Raw genomic sequence first — 21000 nt, forward strand, 5'->3', positions numbered from 1 at the left:
GAAATCATCTCAAGATAACCTCATGCAACCCGTTCTCGCAAATTTAATAAGTCAATACTGACTTATTAAATATGTGCATAGGTGACATACTTAACATAATAGATACCCTTAAAAAGATTCATAGAAAACACCGACCTTACCTAACCTTGTTAGTATCTTAAGATAAGCATCTTATTGCATCGTAATTACAATTATTACCTAACCTATAATAGGTATAGGTTAAGTAATAATTGTAATTACGAAGCAATAAGATGCTTATCTTAAGATACTAACAAGGTTAGGTAAGGTCGGTGTTTTCTATGAATCTTTTTAAGGGTATCTATTATGTTTAGTATATCACCTATGCACGTAGTTAATAAGTCAATATTGACTTTACGAATTTGCGAGAACGGGTTGCCTCATATGAGAGGACAGGTCGAAGCCGCTACAGAACTCTACGGATCGAGGCTGCCATATTTCAATACCTGATCAACCAGGAGGCCTGGTCAACGACCGGGCCGCGGGGACACTAAGCCCCGGAAGCACCTCAAGGTAATCTCAAGGTAACCTCTCCCTCTTTCTCTTTCTCCCTCCCTCCCTCCCTTTGCCAAATCATAGGTTGGCAAAGTAATCGCGCAATGATTGGAATTAATCGTCGCGACAAAATAACACATGCATAAAGTACAAAAATATGAAAGAAGAAAAGATGATATACAAGTGACTTCTACTTAAAGCTGTATTTATATCACTTTTTTCGCTTTTAAGAGTCAGTACTGTCCAATCACTTGGATTGGTCGGTTCAGCGACGGCTTTTTCATATGCAGGTCGGTGTTCGATCCCCCAATGGTCCAAGGACTTGGGAACCGTTCCTTCCTTCTTCCTTATATCCCAGCTGCTATCCTGTCCTAAGGTCTCAGCTGCTATCATGTCCTAATATCCCTCTCCCGTGTCAGATAGCCTAGCTGGCAAATCGCTTTCTTCTAATAATTATCTAAGGGCAAATACAAATTATTATTTTCGAAAACAATAATTCTAATGAGGATATCCACGTTAACGAAAGAGTTTAATGTCGGTGTAAGTTAGATAATCATCATACCGTAAGTTTAAATGACAAATCTCAACATTTCTGAGAATATATAGGTTGAAGAGGTTTGTGACATGGAAAAACAAACCGAAACTGTTCCTGTTTTCCGCTGGTTATAACTTGTAATAAAGTTGTTACATCTTGGCTTAACGTGTTTATGACGTATTAGAACGTTGTTACAACGTGCTATATTGGTTGTTATAACTGATTAGGAGGTGTTAAAACTTGTTCGAACGTTGTACCAACGTCGTAGTTTCGGTGTGTGTTTGGCGGGTGGGTGCCGGAATACACATGACAGCAGCGCAGTAATGTGCCATAAATTACAATATATATTACAGTAATGCGTCTGCATCACGCATTACATTGTATTAAGCTAGTGGGGGTTATACTACAAGTCCTCGCCACACCCTCAGACACGCCAGCCTGCTCGCCGGGGCAGCAGCTGGAGTACCAGGTCGCCCATCACGACACGGCCAACATAACTTGTCGGGTGGACGCCGTACCGGACAACGTCACTTTCACCTGGAGGTTCAACTCGTCGGGTTCGCTGCTGGAGCTTGGGGAAGGTCGGGCGGCCTCGTGGGGAACCACCAGTGTCCTGCCCTATACTCCAGCCTCCCCGGGGGACTACGGGCTGCTTCTCTGCGCTGCCACAAACAGCATTGGAACCCAGCACTTACCCTGTGTCATCAATGTTACGGCGGCTAGTGAGTGGTAGTTGCTTTCCCGTGTCTCGTTAACTCAATTACTTGGGCTGGACGGTAGAACGACGATCTCGCTTCATGCAGGTCGGTGTTCAATTCCCGACCGTCCAAGTGGTTGGGCACCGTTCCTTCCTTTCCCCGTCCCATCCCCAAATCCTTATCCTGACTCCTTCCCAGTGCTATATAGTCGTAATGGCTTGGCGCTTTCCCCTGAAAACTCCCTCCCTCCCCGTGTCTCGTTAATCACCACGTCCTGTTCAACAAGGGTCAAATGCTTGTTAATCCAGCAACCCTTCCTCAACCCTGGGGCCAGATTCACGAAAGCACTTACGAACCTGTAAATCTTTTCTCAATCTTTGGCGGCTTTGTTTACAATTATTAAACAGTTAATGAGCTCCGAAGCACCAGGAGGCTGTTTATAACAATAACAACAGTTGAATGGGAAGTTTTCATGCTTGTAAACTGTTTAATAAATGTAACCAAAGCGGTCAAAGATTGAGGAAAGATGTACACGTTCGTAAGTGCTTGCGTAAGTGCTTTCGTGAATCTGGCCCCTGGTTTGTTAAACCGGCTGCCCCCAGACTCATTCATCGATTTTAACATACTGTGAATTCAAAATTGGTTTTCTTTCATGTAAAGTTAATATTATTATGTATTAAAATTTTATGCATGGGAAGGCATACTTAGGTGTTTAGGTTCTGTTGGCGATTATTTGTGTTTGTAGTTTGTGAATGGAGCATTTGGCAACCCGTCCTCAGGCCAAGTCCATTCCATCCAGCTGTCTACCCCAAAGACGCATTCATCAATTTTAACATGCCGTTCATTCCAAATAGAAATTTTCTAAAATATAAATTAATATTATTATATATGAGCATATTGTGCATATTTATGAATTGGTTAGGTTAGGTTAGGTTAGGTTTAGGTGTTTAAGTTCTGTTGGTCAGGTGTGATATCAACCCCCAGATCTTTCTCTGGTCCTAACTCTTGAAGGATTTTCTCTCCTATCTTGAGGTTATCTTGAGATGATTTCGGGGCTTTAGTGTCCCCGCGGCCCGGTCCTCGACCAGGCCTCCACCCCCAGGAAGCATCCCGTGACAACTGACTAACACCCAGGTACCTATTTTACTGCTAGGTAACAGGGGCATAGGGTGAAAGAAACTCTGCCCATTGTTTCTCGCCGGCGCCCGGGATCGAACCCGGGACCACAGGATCACAAATCCAGCGTGCTGTCCGCTCGGCCGACCGGCTCCCCTAGCTGGTACCTTGTGTTTGGCCTCCTGCTCCCTGCGCCTGTCTTCATCACTTTGCATTTGATCGAGTTAAACTCTAATAGCCATTTGTTGGACCATTCCTTCAGTCTGTCCAGATCATTCTGTAACCTCTTGCTGTCCTCCTCCTCCTGCGTCCTTCTCATAATTTTAGCATCATCAGAAAACATTGAGGAATGAATCTATATCTTCTGGAAGATCATTCACGTATATCAGAAACAAGATAGGTCCAAGTACAGAACCCTATGGAACTCCGCTTGTGATATCAAGTCAGTCTTAGGTCTAACCCCTCACAGTAACTCCTTTTGTTTAGGTACTCCCTTATCCATTGGAGCACCTACCACTTACTTCAGCTTATTTCTCCAACTTATTCAACAATCTCTTCTGGGGTACTGTGTCAAAAGTTTTCTGACAGTCCAAGAAAATGCAGTCTACCCATCCTTCTTTTTCTTCCTTAATGATTGTTGTTTGGTCATAGAATTGTATTAAACCTATGAGACACAACTTGCCTTCCCTGAACCTATGCTGGTGACGTGTTACGGCTAGTGTTATCTAGGGATTACAGTCATCCGTTGGCTAGTGTTATCTAGGGATTACAGTCATCCGTTGGCTAGTGTTATCTAGGGATTACAGTCATCCGTTGGCTAGTGTTGTCTAGGGATTACAGTCATCCGTTGGCTGGTGTTATCTAGGGATTACAGTCATCCGTTGTCTCACGTTCTTCATGTGATCCGCAGAACCACCGGACCTGCTGGAAGGCTGCGTTATCCGGAACCAGACGACGCACTCTGTGTTCGTGTCATGCAAGGGCGTCCCCACTGTTCTGCCCCGCAGCTTCAGCATGGAGGTGGGTTTCACTGCGTCCAGCGCCTACCTTTCTCCGTAGGTCCTCTTCGTCTTTGTTACGTGTGTGTGTGTGTGTGTGTGTGTGTGTGTGTGTGTGTGTGTGTGTGTGTGTGTGTGTGTGTGTGTGTGTGTGTGTGTGTGTGTGTGATTCTTTTTTTATCCGGGCTGGCCGACGACACATTTGCTCATTTTGTGAGGACTGTGTTCTGTTTCTGGGTTAATGAGCCTTGTGTAAATGTATAGGATTATGAAATGTTTTTTTCTAGATACAAGCATCATTGTGATGTCTCTTCCTTCTACAGGTGAGTATCTCCGTGCTGCCAACATCTGGTTCTTCCGTTAAAAAGATCTTGTGTTTCTGGGTTAAGATGCCACTGGTGTAAGTGGGCTATCTGCTTCACATAGGAGTCTCTGGCACCTCTTTCTCCCGCAAGAGCTCAAGGGATCCTTACTTGGTATTGTCTATTGGTAAATGTTCTGCTGTTTTGGGGGCACAAATGCCCCTTGGCATAGATGGGATTCTTTGGATAGTGGCATCAACTGGGTATCCTTGCTTCCTATCTACCGCAGGTGAGGAACTCTGAGGACCTGCACTTAGTGACGAAGGTGACCAACACGACGCCACAGTTCGTGGCATCTGGCCTGGACCCGGGCACGGCTTATACCCTACATGTAGCCGTCCAAAGCCCTATGGGGGCCTCCGCTCCGATCAAGCTCCAAGCTTTCACCGTCAAAACAGCCGAGAAGAGAATGGGTAAGGAATGACTGTAGTATTTAGTGGTCAACAACCTGTCCTCTAAAAAGAATGTCGTTTTTGGCCGTTTGGCCAAAAAGCGACGTTTGGCCGAAAGGCCGAAAGCGTATTCGGCCATACGCTTTCACCGTATGGCCGAATATGGACGTAATTTGAAAATGAAAAAAATATATATATATTTTGGATTTTTTTTTTCAACAGCAGTAAGTTAAGGGTCCTCTGATAGGTTAGGTGGGCAGGAAATTCTCATAAAGTTTCAAAACGTTATGAAAAATGTTAATGGAAAGAATCCTCTTCTAACCTTACCGAGTAAGCCGGACGACTCAAACAGAAAACAGAACAATATGTCACTTTTGTGAGTCGATTTCATTTCAAATTACGTCCAAATTTGGCCATAGTGCCGCGCATACGAGCCAAACGTGACGTTATTTTTAAGAGGACGGGTTGATACAACACCCATTGTAAAGCGGATCTACCAAGAACCGTTCCGTCTTTAACTGAATTGCAGACAAATACTCTGACGATGCAGCTCGTCCTCCTAAGACTTCCCAACGTCAAGACATTGTCGTACTAAAAAGTTTTTATCCTAACTTACCGGAGGACACGGGAGACATCTCCCGTCACGCAGGGTGCAGTCGCGCCTCCACAGATCTCCAGTATCATCTCTTGATACTGGTAATGGCTCAAAAGGGCCACCACTTACGGGCTATTCATGCCCGTGCCACCTCTTGGGTGGCTTAATCTTTATCAATCAATCAACTTACCAGAGGACCCAAAACAGAAAACGGGACAGAATGTCAATTTCGCGAGTCGCTACCATATTCTAGTACGACAACTTTTGGCCTTGGGTTGAGTATACGTCAAAATGCGACGTGCTATCAGGAGGCCGCGTTGAACGATGAGCGGCTGAAAATATGTCACATTCAAAGTTCTAAACGAAACCAAAGACAAAATCTAATTTGTTTTAGAATATTGTTTCCTAAATGACCAAAAGCCTTTACTGGTGTTAGGCTTAATGTTATTGCTTGTTAGGGCCACTCTCGCTCTCATTCTCTCTCTCTCTCTCACTCCTCTCCTCCACTACTCTTGCTCTGCCTTCCTCTACCGCTCATGACTCCCTGTTCTAATCTCACAAACACACCCTCTCACACACACAGTTATATGACAAAGAGTGCTGGGAAGACGGGACACCACGAGCGTAGCTCTCATCCTGTAACTACACTTAGGTAATTACACTACCTACCTCTCACACACACATACACCCTCTCTCTCACACATACACTGCCTCTCACACACACCTCCCATACCCCCCTCTCACAAATTCCCGTCCTGTGAGAGACATCTCTCACCGCCTCACACACACACACACACACACACACACACTACCTCTCTCTCACACATACACCCTCCCTCTCTCACACACACCCTCCCTCTTACTCACACCTCCCATACTCCCTCCCACAAATTCCCGTCCTGTGAGAGACATCTCTCACCACCTCTCTCACACACACACACACCTCCACAGGCTTCAGCGAACCGGCGGAGGAGGTGCTGGGAGTCTCTCCTCTCATCGCTGTGGTTGCCGGGTCGGCCGTAGCTGTTGTCATCACCGTAGTGGTGATCCTGGGCCTGGCTATCAAGCACTGTCCCCGGAGGAGACCCTCGCAAGAGGTGCCTGCCTACGCTCATGGCTCCCTGGTGTCCGACACCTCCCCGAAGGAGACAGTTAGTACCTTCAGTAGACCCTCGCCGGCTTCCGAAGACCGGAACCCAGACCTCATACCTCTCAAGGAAGGTAAGGAACATGTTTAAGTTGTTGTTGTTAAAGATTTGCTACCTGGAACAAAATTCCAAGTAGCACGGGCTATGGTGAGCCCGTAGTGCTTTATGTTTAAGTGTGTTGATACTCGATCATATCCAGTTGAGCGCCAGGGAACTATCAGGGAAATGCGCCAAACCACTACGATTATATGGCACTTGGAAGGGGTCAGGATAAGGATTAGGGACGATTGGAAGGAATGGTGCCCAACCACTTGGACGGTCGGGAATTGAACGCCGACCTGCATGAAGCGAGACCGTCGCTCTACCGTCCAGCCCAAGTGGTTGGGTAGAGCGGCATAGAATAAATAATTATCGAAAGAGGAATCAAATTGGGAAGATTGTGTAGCGTAGCTTCGATACAAATATTATCAAACACGCCAAGGATATATTATTTATATTCAAGGCACCTTTAAGTTAGCGAAATAATTTATTTGATGTTAACATAAGCAACTTCATAAGAGCGCCGTAATGAAAGCAGATATTTGAAGGGGATAGAAATAGCCTAAGCTACTCTATATCTTTGAAATGTATTTCTTTCTTATCTCAATAAACATACTTGAACTGATATTTGATACATTATTGTACCTGTGCATCATTCTGGACCCTTGTTCAGATACTTTGTGATCTCAGGGCGGCTCAGCTTCTCAGTTGCATGGAGTTAAGCTTGGGGATTATAGTGTAATTTAAGCTTACTAACATAAACATTATAGACACGTATGTGTACCAGTGCACCCGTTCTCGCAATTTCTTTAAGTCAATATTGACTTAAAGAAATTGCGAGAACGGGTTGACTAGTGTGTCATTATGCGTGAACTTCTGCATGTAGCTACGTAACATCGGTTTATGAACCGGCCAGAGTGCGACTACCAGCTGGAGGAGCTGCGTGTACCCAGCTGCCAGGTGGTGGGCGGAGTGTCTTCCTGTCACCACCTGACCTCTCTGAGCACCGCGTCATCTGCGGTGGTCGTGGTGCCATCTGTAGGTGGTGGAACGACCACCTCCTGCCACCAGCAGCAGCAGCACCAGCAGCAGCAGGAGTGGGATGTCTACTACCAGCACCAGCTGCACCACCACCACCAACATCGCCACCACCATCACCACCACCACCAGCAGCCGGGGCTTCCACCTCCCTCCTTCACACACCACTCCTGCGAGGTTTGTCCCTCGTAATTACATCTCTAATTAAAATCTGGCAAGGTAGGATCATTAAATGCATATAGCACTCTCTTGAAGTGTTTCATTAGGCTACTGTCTTATTTATGTGATACACGTAGAACTTTACCTATTATTTATTCATTCCACCGATTTATTAACTCATTAACATTTCACTCACAAAATTGAATTCACAGTAACGTGAATAAATGGGACAATGTTGAAGCAATTCAATGGGTTCGAAATTCACGTCCCTGACAATACCACAGACTCGCTATGTCTCGCCATGATGTTGTCAACATCATGGCCAGATGTTCCATTAAACATTCGTGGAGGCGATGAGTCACAATAACGTGGCTAAAGTATGTTGACCAGACCACACACTAGAAGGGGAAGAGACGACGACGTTTCGGTCGGTCCTGGACCATTCTCAAGTCGATTGAGAATGATCCAGGGCGATTTGAGACTTGAGAATGCACAATCGACTTGAGAATGGTTCAGGACGGACCGAAAGGTCGTCGTCCCTTCACCTTCTAGTGTGTGGTCTGGTTAACAGCAGCAATGTTATTGATAAAGAAGTTACATGCTTCTGAATCTATCATAAACTTACGTAACAATAGTTATATGCAACCATCTTTTATTTTTTTGCTTTGCCATGCATTAGAACAATTCCTTAGGGACATTTACTTGCAGGGGCAAATTAGATACAGCAACAAGCTAATGTAGTTACATTGAATAATTAAAAACGCTTCAAAATTAACTTGGGAGTTTCTCTGGAACATTTTATTTATATTATTAAGGCAATTTTTTATTGTTCTTATTTTCTACCACAGACGTGGCCGCACATTTACAGTGCTAATCAGCATATTCTTCTCTCATCTTCAAGACAATGGTATTAATACAATTAAGCAAAAGAGAGAACCATCATTTGCGACAGTTTACTTGCAACAATAAATATAAACGTTGATAAACAGCTGAACAAATTTAAAATTCTTATAACCATTGTGTTGAGCCCAGCCCATCTTTATAAATAAAGGCCAAAGTCCATTCCATGCACCCGCCAAACCCCCCGTTTATGAATGAAAAATGGTTTACACACACGACTCATAACTGATGACGTTCGAACACTTCTTGAACATGTGCTTCGCTGACGAGTTTTGTTCGAACCACAACGCTGTAAATGCTCAGCCCGTCCTCCAAACAAAGATCCAAAAGTGATTCCATGCACCCGCCAAACCCCCTGTTTATGAATGAAAAGCGGTTTACAGGCGATGAGTCACAATAACGTGGCTGAAGTATGTTGACCAGACCACACACTAGAAATTGAAGGGACGATGACGTTTCGGTCCGTCCTGGACCATTCTCAACAATCGACTTGAGAATGGTCCAGGACGGACCGAAACGTCATCGTCCCTTCAATTTCTAGTGTGTGGTCTGGTCAACAAAAGCGGTTTACACACGACTCACAACTGCTGACGTTCGAACACTTCCGGAACAAGTGCTTCACTGACGACTTGTGTTCGAATCACAACGCTGTAAATGCTTCACCCACGTACTACAAATAGAAATAATCGCGAATCTAAACATCCCAACTTAACCTAACCAATGCCTAAATATGCTCAGCATGCTGATATATAACATTGTTATTTTATATTTGAGATTTTTTTCTGTTTTGAATGAACAGCATGTTGGAATTATTGAATGCGTCTTTGGGGTCGACCGCTGGATGGAATGGACTTGGTCTGAGAACGGGTTGCCTACCTGTTCAAATCTTGTTAACATTCAGTCTTAGAGTCGTCACATGTGAACAGATTCAAGAACCGTTCAAATGATAAACAGTTTTGTGGGTACTAAACTGGTGTCTTCCATAAATATAAAAAAATATAACTAAATAATTTGTAATAAATAGAATAATATAGAATAATTGTATAAATATATGATAGAGTATTTTTTCCAAAGCCACCTCAATACGTTCATTGATTTCAAACTACATTAAGGGCATTGGATCCTTTGATTCCCATACTTTTTCCTTACAATCAGTCCAGTCGATATTAATGCAATTAGTTTTGATCCTTTCTCTCTTCAAAGCATATTCTTGACAGCATTTTGGCAAATCTAACTTTCAAGTTACGAGGCAAATTGTGTACAATTATGGTTTCCTCTACTCGAGTTAGTACAGAGAATTTATTTCAGTAATAATAATTTAATTAAACATTTTTAATACAGTTTGGAAAGAATATTATTTAGAACAAGGTCAGACATGAGTATATTTTAGTGAGCTTTTCCATTGTTGAATTAATTTGCTAATTAAACATGTATTTATTTGTTATAATTTATTAAATTTATTTCACTTTATATATATATACGTGTGTGTAAATCACGAAAATTACATATTATATATACAGAATTTATAAATATATATCTTCATATTCTGTCTGTCTCTCTCTCTCTAACCACTTGGGCTGGACGATAGAGCGACGGTCTCGCTTCAAGCAGGTCGGCGTTCAATCCCCGACCGTCCAAGTGATTGAGCACCATTCCTTCCCTCCATCCCAAATCCTTATCCTGAGCCTTATATATATATATATATATATATATATATATATATATATATATATATATATATATATATATATATATATATATATATATATGCGAACAAGCCTGAATGGTCCCCAGGACTATATGCGAATGAAAACTCACACCCCAGAAGTGACTCGAACCCATACTCCCAGGAGCAACGCAACTGGTAACTACAGGGCGCCTTAATCCACTTGACCATCACGGCCGTCAAAAGGAAGTGATAGCCGAGGCTATTTGAGCCACTTCCCCGACGGCAACTCGGATGGTAATCTTGGGCATAGCATTTCACCAAATCACCTCATTCTTCGAGTTGCCGTCGGGGAAGTGGCTCAAATAGCCTCGGCTATCACTTCCTTTTGACGGCCGTGATGGTCAAGTGGATTAAGGCGCCCTGTAGTTACCAGTTGCGTTGCTCCTGGGAGTATGGGTTCGAGTCACTTCTGGGGTGTGAGTTTTCATTCGCATATAGTCCTGGGGACCATTCAGGCTTGTTCGCATTTGTGTTCCTCACGTGTGCCCCAAAGAATGAGGTGATTTGGTGAAATGCTATGCCCAAGATTACCATCCGAGTTGCCGTCGGGGAAGTGGCTCAAATAGCCTCGGCTATCACTTCCTTTTCACGGCCGTGATGGTCAAGTGGATTAAGGCGCCCTGTAGTTACCAACATATATATATATATGTCGTACCTAGTAGCCAGAACGCACTTCTCAGCCTACTATGCAAGGCCCGATTTGCCTAATAAGCCAAGTTTTCATGAATTAATTGTTTTTCGACTACCTGACCTACCTAACCTAACCTAACCTAACTTTTTCGGCTACCTAACCTAACCTAACCTACAAAGATAGGTTAGGTTAGGTTAGGTAGGGTTGGTTAGGTTCGGTCATATATATACGTTAATTTTAACTCCAATAACAATTTTTTTACCTCATACATAATGAAATGGGTTGCTTTATCATTTCAAAAGAAAAAAATTAGAGAAGATATATTAATTCATGAAAACTTGGCTTATTAGGCAAATTGGGCCTTGCATAGTAGGCTGAGAAGTGCGTTCTGGCTACTAGGTACGACATATATATATATATATATATATAACATATATATATATATATATATATATATATATATATATATATATATATATATATATATATATATATAATCCCGTATATCTAATCAACTAAATTTATTGTATTAAGCAATATTAGTTCTTTTAACAAAACAATTAACCTAACTGTGCAATTAGCTACATAACGCAACATTACTTCAACATATAGCAACAGTAGCCACATTAACCACAACATTAAACCACATTAACGACATGTTAACATTAACCACACACTATGGAGCAACGTTAGCCAGGCTGTTATCCATCATTAACCACACTGTCAAGCCACGTTAACCAGACTGTGAATTCATATAACCACGCTATAAGAAAACACTAACCACAACATTAACCACACTATTAGGCAATGTTAACTATTACATTGCCAACACCATTGACCATAGCAGTAACAGTGATTGTAGTGCAGCCACTGACAGTAGTGTGTCTGCCTGCCGCAGGTGCTGGGGGCGGCGCCACCATCTCACCAGGACCATCTGCTGATATCTGCGCATTATCCACCTCCGCCCCCCATGGCGGGCGGCGCCTATCCGACGCCGCCGCCTCATTTCCTGGCGTCAGGGGACACAACTACCTCTTCCTCGCCCCTGCTAGACCAGCACGCCCACCTCCGCCAGGACTACGAGGTAGAAGCCTTCCGTCACGAAAGCAGTGTATAGTGTGACTTGAGTCTCGGACGAGGCTTTTAGGTTCTTTTAATGTGGACTCCAAACGCAATTAGGTTTCGACTGATATCGACACCTTGTGGATTCCCGTGGATATAATATTGTTGTAAACACTTTGTGGATTTGTGATGGTATTAAACGCTTATCATCGACATCTTGTGGAGTCCAACTTGGCAGATCCAGTTTCAACGGACACAATGAACTTGTAAACAAAAATTGGGAGAAAAATGAATAAAATGTGCATACATTTCACCGCAAAAGAAATGGAGACTATTGCAGTATTTTTTGATTTGTTTACCTTCAGGCAAACATAAATCTTGTTTTCTCCTGTTGTGAAGTTTGTGTAATTGTGAAATATACATCATTTCCCTATTACACACACACACACACACACACACACACACACACACACACACACACACACACACACACACACACACACACACACACACACACACACACACGTACAGAGAAACATATATTCATCCACGTATCTGTAACAAGTCAGCCCACTATAAAATACCACACATGAAGATAATCCCTAACTCATCACATCACAACATTATAAAGCAAATCATCACACAAATCTATACAACAATACCGCAAAACACATAACACGCTACAATATACAACCACATACAACGAAACACAACACATCACAATACACAACCCCATACAACATCACAATGCACAACTTTAATCACAAAAATGCATGATAACGTATCAAGCAATGACATCATATACACTACACACTGGCCTGATTCATCACCTCACCACCCTCACTATAATTCATACAGGACATACCATACAACATCAAACTTTCCACCAATAGTGCTCCAGTATACACCTCGACGACTCGTCGCTTGCCCAATCTATATCAACACAATACATCATACTGTATCACACTGACATATCCCCCGTGAAAATTGTTCAGGCAAGGCAATAAATCACGCAAGGTTGGAGAATACAACACAGTCTTTCCTATACAATACAACACAGTCTTTCCTATACAATACAACACAGTCTTTCCTATACAATACAACACAGTCTTTCCTATACATCAGGAACGTAAAAAGTGAATATTAGAACACAATACAATGCAGCAGCAGCAGTACGTGATGTAGTGATTGATATATAATGTACTTATCATTTGCTCGAGTGAATCACATTGATGCGGCGCTGAAATAGAGATATTCCGTTGTTCTCAGGTCCTTTGGTTTCCAATAATATTACACTCAACTCTTTTAAAAACTTGAATGCACTTTAAACTCAGAGTACACTCCAAACTTGAGTGTACTCCCCCCCTATTATAGTACTTCGTAAAGCCTCGGAATTTGCTGACGAGTCAAAAATAACGTGTCTGAAGATATGGCGTATTTGGTGATTCTTCTCGTGGGTATATGTCGAGGCGCCAGCCAACCTTCGGTGATGGTAATACTGGGGTGATGGTCAGCGTGGCCACACACTAGTGTAGGCCACTACACCTGCTTGCTGCTGCCTCTCTGCCACTACTGCCTCTCTGCCACTACTGCCTCTCCCCACCAAACACAGTAGCCACATTTGGAGGCTTTTGATTGTTAGTGGTCAAAGTTTTGCCCAATAAGCTGAATTCCCTTAAAGGATTTTACTATTTTTTTACGGGTTTGTTCTTTTTGTTTACATATATATTATAATATTATATATATATATATATATATATATATATATATATATAATATTAAATGGATCTAAACATTCCCTCTAATGCGTTATGCGTGGTTTCCTCCGAGGCTATGGGTCCCCCTTCTTCCAGCTAGAGGTGGTACTCCCTTCTATATATATATATATATATATATATATATATATATATATATATATATATATATATATATATATATATATATATATATATATATATATATATGTCGTACCTAGTAGCCAGAACGCACTTCTCAGCCTACTATGCAAGGCCAAATTTGCCTAATAAGCCAAGTTTTCCTGAAATAATATATTTTCTCTAATTTTTTTCTGATGAAATGATAAAGCTACCCATTTCATTATGTATGAGGTCAATTTTTTTTATTGGAGTTAAAATTAACGTAGATATATGACCGAACCTAACCAACCCTACCTAACCTAACCTAACCCATCTTTATAGGTTAGGTTAGGTTAGGTAGCCTAAAAAGTTAGGTTAGGTTAGGTTAGGTAGGTTAGGTAGTCGAAAAATAATTAATTCATGAAAACTTGGCTTATTAGGCAAATCGGGCCTTGCATAGTAGGCAGAGAAGTGCGTTCTGGCTACTAGGTACGACATATATATATATATATATATATATATATAATTTATTTTTGAAGTTTGGCAAATCTTTCAAGATTTTTCACTTCACGAGCCGTACCTCAATAATCCCAGACATAAGCTGATTGGAATCTTGGATTAAACTTACGAACTTTAGTTAAGAAAGCCTTTTACCAAGGATAAAGGCTTAAATATACGACTGTGGCTTAGCTCTCTGTCTTCGGAAAGTCAGCTGAAGACTTTCTAAGACTGCTTTAATCAAATTAAAAGCGTTCTGGTATTATCTCCCTACCTGGTATCTAGGTGAAAGGAATTTGTAAAGTATTTTGTTCAGGGAAGTGAACAGGCGGAATGATAGGTGTAGCTGTGATCAATCTATGAGTAGCAGTCCAGTGTCTGAGTATCGTTTAGTCGATTGATTGATTGACGAAGATTAAGCCACCCAAAAAGTGGCACGGGCATGAATAGCCCGTAAGTGGTGGCTCTTTTGAGCCATTACCAGTATCAAGAGCTGATACTGGAGATCTGTGGAGGGTGCGACTGCACCCTGCGTGACGGGAGATGTCTCCCCTGATCGTTTAGTCGCTGTAAACATGTAAATAATTTTCATTCAAGGTGATGTAGATGACAATGGTGTGATGCAACCCGTTCTCGCACTTTCTTATAGTCAATATTGATTTATTAAATACGTGCATATGGGACATACTAATTTATTGTGAATATTTTAGTTTACCTTGAAAAGTTTCATAGAAAACACCGACCTTACCTAACCTTCTTAGTATATTAAGTTAAGCATTTTATTGCTTCTTAATTACAATTATTACTTAACCTATTATAGGTATAGGTTAAGTAATAATTGTAATTACGAAGCAATAAAATGCTTATATTAACATACTAAGAAGGTTAGGTAAGGTCGGTGTTTTCTATGAAGCTTTACAAGGTAAACTAAAATATTCACAATAAATTAATATGTCCCATATGGACGTATTTAATAAGTCAATATTGACTATAAGAAAGTGCGAGAACGGGTTGTGTGATGAGAAGCACGCTAGATGTCGCCAGCTGTGGTGAGTGACGTCAGAAGACGTAGAATGTGCTGGCTTAACAAAATGGGAATAGGAGAAATGGGTAGCCATGGATCAAAAGAAAATGGGGTGAATAGCTGTGGTCTAATAGGAATGGAGATGAAAGGCTGGAGAGTTGTGACCTAAAGGATGAGGCGACGGTAATTGACACAGGAAATATATATAATTTTAGCCAGTACTCTTTTGAAGCCAGTTCTTAACATGAGTCTGTTATTCTGATAAATGCATATTTTTGGGGGTATAGAAATATAATGCAGAATTTAATATTTTGTTTCAATACAGCACTGATATGCGAGTTATTCTCTTGAGGTTATCTTGAGATGATTTCGGGGCTTTTAGTGTCCCCGCGGCCCGGTCCTCGACCAGGCCTCCACCCCCAGGAAGTAGCCCGTGACAGCTGACTAACACCCAGGTACCTATTTTACTGCTAGGTAACAGGGGCATAGGGTGAAGAAACTCTGCCCATTGTTTCTCACCGGCGCCTGGGATCGAACCCGGGACCACATGATTACAAGTCCAGTGTGCTGTCCGCTCGGCCGACCGGCTCCTGCATCAAGATCTAAACAGATGACTAAAATAATGACACATTCAGTTATATACAGTTTCCCGATAGTAATGGAGATCTCAGAGCCGTAATGTACACCAATACATACACCAGATCCAAGAACAAACATTCCTTAGTCCGATTTTCTGGAACAAATTCAACCGGTGTTCAGTTTTGAAAGGAATATCATCAATAAGCCAAGTTAGTGACGGGAAGCCTGGAGCAGTCACCAGCAGTCACCATCGCTGTCTGTCACTTCTCACTTTCTCTACTAGATAAGATAATTTCAAAATTTAGATTTTTACTTTCAATACTTTTCTTTATTATTGTTAAGACTGCTAATATTAAAACTAATAATAATAATTAATAATAATAATAATAATGGAACAAATCTACAGGAGCCTTGATGACGGGGTTCGAACCTGGGCGTTGAGTGTTCCCAGACGCGCTCTAGTCAACTGTACCACCACATGGTCAAAAGAATTGCAACCTGCATAAGTTCGAATCCTCATCACGGCTCCTGTGTATTTGTTCTTAGATACATCACATTAATGTGATTTCTCTGTGTAATAATAATATTGCACAACGGCATCACATTAACATGGATTAATAAGATAATGAATTGGTGCTTAAGGATTCGAACTGGACTCTAATTACTCCCAAGCACCGTAAGATTAACAATAATAAGAATGATTGTTATTTTATTCATCTGGACACTAGGGGATTCGAACCTCATGCTCTATCGACTAGGCTATTGACAATTCAATAGCCTAGTCGATAGAGCTTTGGCTTCTCACGCGTTCTGTCCACAGTTCGATTCTCCTACAGCCCTGGGGCCAGATTCACGAAGCAGTTACGCAAGCACTTACGAACCTGCACATCTTTTCTCAATCTTTGGCGGCTTTGTTTAGAATTATTAAACAGTTAATGAGCTCCGAAGCACCAGGAGGCTGTTGATAACAATAACAACAGTTGATTGGCAAGTTTTCATGCTTGTAAACTGTTTAATAAAGGTAACCAAAGCCGTCAAAGATTGAGAAAAGATGTACAGGTTCGTAAGTACTTGCGTAACTGCTTCGTGAATCTGGCCCCAGCTGAATGAGATGTTTATTTCCACGTAAATGTGGATGAGAATTTATTATTATTAGTTATTATCTATTGTTATTATAAATATAATATTTACTGTTATTTTCATAGACGCTAATTTATATTAATTTATTATCTATTGTTTTAGAAGTGATGGAACGGTTGACGGAATGGTTTGGGCACTGCGCCTAGCGACCCTGTAGACAAGAGTGCGTGTAACGCTGATGAAGCTGTGATAGTTTCTAGAGCAGTCGAGGCCCGTCCTGAGCACGATTATATTCCCACCGGATGGAAGGAGAACAACCCCCCCCCCTTACACACACACACACACACACACACACACACACACACACACACACACACACACACACACACACCTACAGGTGCGTTAGTACAGGAGTACAAAGTGTAATATGACAAAGTGCTGGGAAGACGAGACACCACTACACTTAGGTACCTAACTACACTTGTGTGTGTAATTACCTAACTACACTTAGGTAATTACACACACACACACACACACACAACCGATGATGAGGTGGTGGAGGAGTGATGGTGGTGGTGGTGATGATGTGGTGGAGGCTGACTCCATACACAGTTTCAAATGTAGATATGATAGAGCCCAGTAGGCTCAGGAATCTGTACACCAGTTGATTGACAGTTGAGAGGCGGGACCAAAGAGCCAAAGCTCAACCCCCGCAAGCACAATTAGGTGAGTACAATTAGGTGAGTACACACACACACCCACACACACATCTACAGGAGCGTTAGTACAGGAGTACAAAGCGTTATATGACAAAGAGTGCTGGGAAGATGGGACACCACGAGCGTAGCTCTCATCCTGTAACTACACTTAGGTAATTACACACACACACACACACACGGGTCTTTCCAGCGGTGCTGAGTTGCCAATGGTGTCTCCCGAGTCCTGGAACAATGGTATTAGTACTGTGGTACAACAGCTCTTCCTGGCTGGCTTGGGGTATTGGGGGGCAATTCAAATAATGATTGAGTATTGAAACAATTTCTAATTAATACAAAGAGTTGTACTTACAAATTTCTGGCTCAAAAGAGGTTGTAGGAGTAACCCCATAATGACATCCTGTTTGAAACAATTTGTGCCGAAGATAATGATGCACAGAATCATTCACAATCATTCACAATCAATATGAATCTCAGTTCAGGACTTGTATAATACCTGTGTGATTGGTCTGAACTCTCCTTAAGTGAATGGTTTACTCCCGCTGAGTGGTTCTTCGATCATAAGTGAATACTTTAGTCCCCCCTTGAGTGATCTCCCAATCATAAGTGAGTGGTAGTCCTTCCCCCCCCCTATCCGTGAGTGGTAAGACTCCTAATCTCAGCGAGTAATTCAGCCGTCAGCTAATCTTTGTTTGTGGTATACAAACCAAAATTTGAAGAATCCAATCAAGAATACCAATCTTGATTGATTGGTAGACTAAACCCTTGAGAGATGTGGAATACCTTTCGTCATTAAGTAATCCCATACTCTTAAGAGTTAAGAGAGTGATCTTACACTTTTGAGAGAGTGGTTTTCCATCCAAGAGCGAGTGATGCACCTTACTTGAGTGAATAATTTACTACTCTACAATGATTCATCTACCACCTGAGAGTGAGGGATCTACCACCTTTGAGTGAGTGATCTACCACCTGAGAGTGAGTGATCTACCACCACTGAGAGTGATCTACCACCACTAAGAGTGATCTACCACCACTGACAGTGATCTACAATTCTAGAGGATCACTTACCTATGAGTGAGTGATCCACAGCCCTGTAGTGAGTGACCCATAACTGTTGAGTGAGGGATCTACCACCCTTGAATGAGTGATCATTCACTCACCCATGAGGAGTGAGTGATGCACAACCGTTGAGTGTGGGAGTGCTCCATTACTCACATCTTGCGCATCTAACTACCCTTGCGTGAGTGATCCCAAGCCTTTGAGTGAGTGATTTACCACCACTGAGTAAGTTTACAAACTAAAAATGAGTCTCATTTATACTTCAGTCACGCAGCGTCAGTCCAACATATACAGTATTTTCACCGAGTTTAACTTTAAAATAGGCAAAATGTCACACAACATTCACTCCCCTAGCAACATTAACCAAAGCGACATCAACCACCATTGTAACCACAACCAAAGCGACATCAACCACCATTGTAACCACAACCAAAGCGACATCAACCACCATTGTAACCACAATCTCTCTGCCAAGGCTGGTGTTGTAGAAATGTCATAAGTCAAATGTTTATGTAGGATTTGTACAATGTTTTCTATGGAGCAATCAAAGAAAATGTTTTAAATTTATGTTTTATTTCCCTTTTAGAAATATAAATGCCCAATGTGTTCCATCTGTTAAGTACTTAGAACTTTTTCAGTGTCATTCTAACGTCCCTGTGGCTCATTTGGGTACGCAGTTTCCACCTGTGTCCCCTTGTTCGCGTACCACCCGTGTTAAACTGTTTATCTTTATCTACCTTGTCAAGGGTATATAAAGATTATCTTTATCTACCCTTGACAGTGATCTACCACCACTCTCAGGTGATCTACCACCAGTGATCTACGAGAGATAAAGATTATCTTTATCTACCCCATCAGTGAAAATTAATGAAACACGGCGAGTAAATATGAGTGAATGAGTGTAGCCAAATGGGAACAAGTGAGTGAATGAGTCAGAAAAAGAGAGAGTGAATAATAAAAGGAGAATGGAAGTGAGTAAGAAGATAAAGTGTGAATGAGTTTTAAAATGAGTGTGTGACAAAAAAATGAGAGTGAGAGTAAGAAAATAAGTGGTAATTAATGATTAAGAAAATGAGTGTGAGTGAGTGAGTGAATGAGTGAGTATTAGCGGTGTTGGAAGGCCCAGCCGGCCAGGGTAACAAGCTGAGACACGCCTCTAACTGCCTGTTGGGCTGTCTCTGGCCTCCGGGAAAAGTTGTGTTGGAGTAAATTCAATTTTGGCCGAGTTAAAGTGTGTTGGTGCGTGTCTGGTGAGCACAAAGAGGTGGGGGCAGAGGTGGAGAGTGGTGAGAGTGGTGGAGAGGGGTGGAGGAGGAGTGAGAGTGGTGGAGAGAAAGATTGGTGGGTAGAAGGGAAACTGATAGTGAAGAGAAAATGAGTTGTGGGGGGAGGGAGGGAGAGAGATATATATATAGAGAGATATATATAGGGAGAGAGAGATATATATATAGAGAGAGAGATATATAGGGAGAGATATAGAGAGATATATAGAGAGATATAAAGAGAGATATAGAGAGAGATAGAGTTGTGTTGGAGAGATAGAGTAGTGGAGAGATGGAGGCTCCACCTTGGATCACATTAGCCATGACTATTGTCAAGACTCATCTAATTCATTACCACTTTTCCGTGACATTTTTTCTGCTCCAGTAACTTTTCAGCTACATTTCCAAAAACTTTCATATAAGTGGGAGTCCCCCAACCACTCTAAATTACCCGGAAATTGACTCGAAATTCTTCTGACTCAATGCCTGAGGCTACACTTAGATCCTCCTCCAAGAAGTAGAAGACACTTGAAGCATGTGGCTGTATAATTTCTTATAATTTCTTTTACTAATAATAATGATAGTATAATTTCCTCAATGCATAATTTCTTCCCTTCTCCACCTGCCTGCACCTCCCCCCATCAGCCAACCACTTGGGCTGGACGGTAGAGCGACGGTCTCGCTTCATGCCGGTCGGCGTTCAATCCCCGACCGTTCACAAGTGGTTGGGGCACCATTCCTTCCCTCCTCGTCCCATCCCAAATCCTTATCCTGATCCCTTCCCAGTGCTATATAGTCGTCATGGCTTGGCGCTTTCCCGACAATTCCCTTCCCTTCCCACCAGCCTCACTGCCCTTCTCTCACCTCATAAATAAACAGCTGCTGAGCTGCGCCTCACTTAACCAGGAGTTACAGTGCATACAGTGAACACTGTTTATTTCATATGAGTTTTACAACACTATGCATTGTGGGTTGACAACATTCTAAACATCATCAGCCTATCCTCATGTT

At 42.0% G+C, this 21000-nt stretch overlaps 1 protein-coding gene across 2 annotated transcripts in view; it reads left to right on the forward strand.

Moving 5' to 3' along the window:
- Nucleotides 1–18584, forward strand: part of LOC123774847 (protein turtle) — a 130306-nt gene extending 111722 nt beyond the window's left edge. Inside the window, exons 10-16 of one of the 2 annotated variants that reach the window (XM_069316585.1) lie at nucleotides 1477–1770; nucleotides 3773–3882; nucleotides 4452–4635; nucleotides 6161–6430; nucleotides 7313–7611; nucleotides 11752–11937; nucleotides 17115–18584. In XM_069316585.1, coding sequence (XP_069172686.1) covers nucleotides 1477–1770; nucleotides 3773–3882; nucleotides 4452–4635; nucleotides 6161–6430; nucleotides 7313–7611; nucleotides 11752–11937; nucleotides 17115–17120 — 1349 coding nt within the window. In that variant the 3' untranslated portion in view covers nucleotides 17121–18584. Of the gene's footprint in view, nucleotides 1–1476; nucleotides 1771–3772; nucleotides 3883–4451; nucleotides 4636–6160; nucleotides 6431–7312; nucleotides 7612–11751; nucleotides 12253–17114 lie in introns of those variants that run through there. The other variant, XM_069316584.1, reaches the window with a different exon arrangement.
- Nucleotides 18585–21000: the final 2416 nt, after the last annotated feature.

This window comes from Procambarus clarkii, chromosome 84, assembly GCF_040958095.1.
Source record: "Procambarus clarkii isolate CNS0578487 chromosome 84, FALCON_Pclarkii_2.0, whole genome shotgun sequence".
Taxonomy (NCBI): Eukaryota; Metazoa; Arthropoda; class Malacostraca; order Decapoda; family Cambaridae; genus Procambarus; species Procambarus clarkii.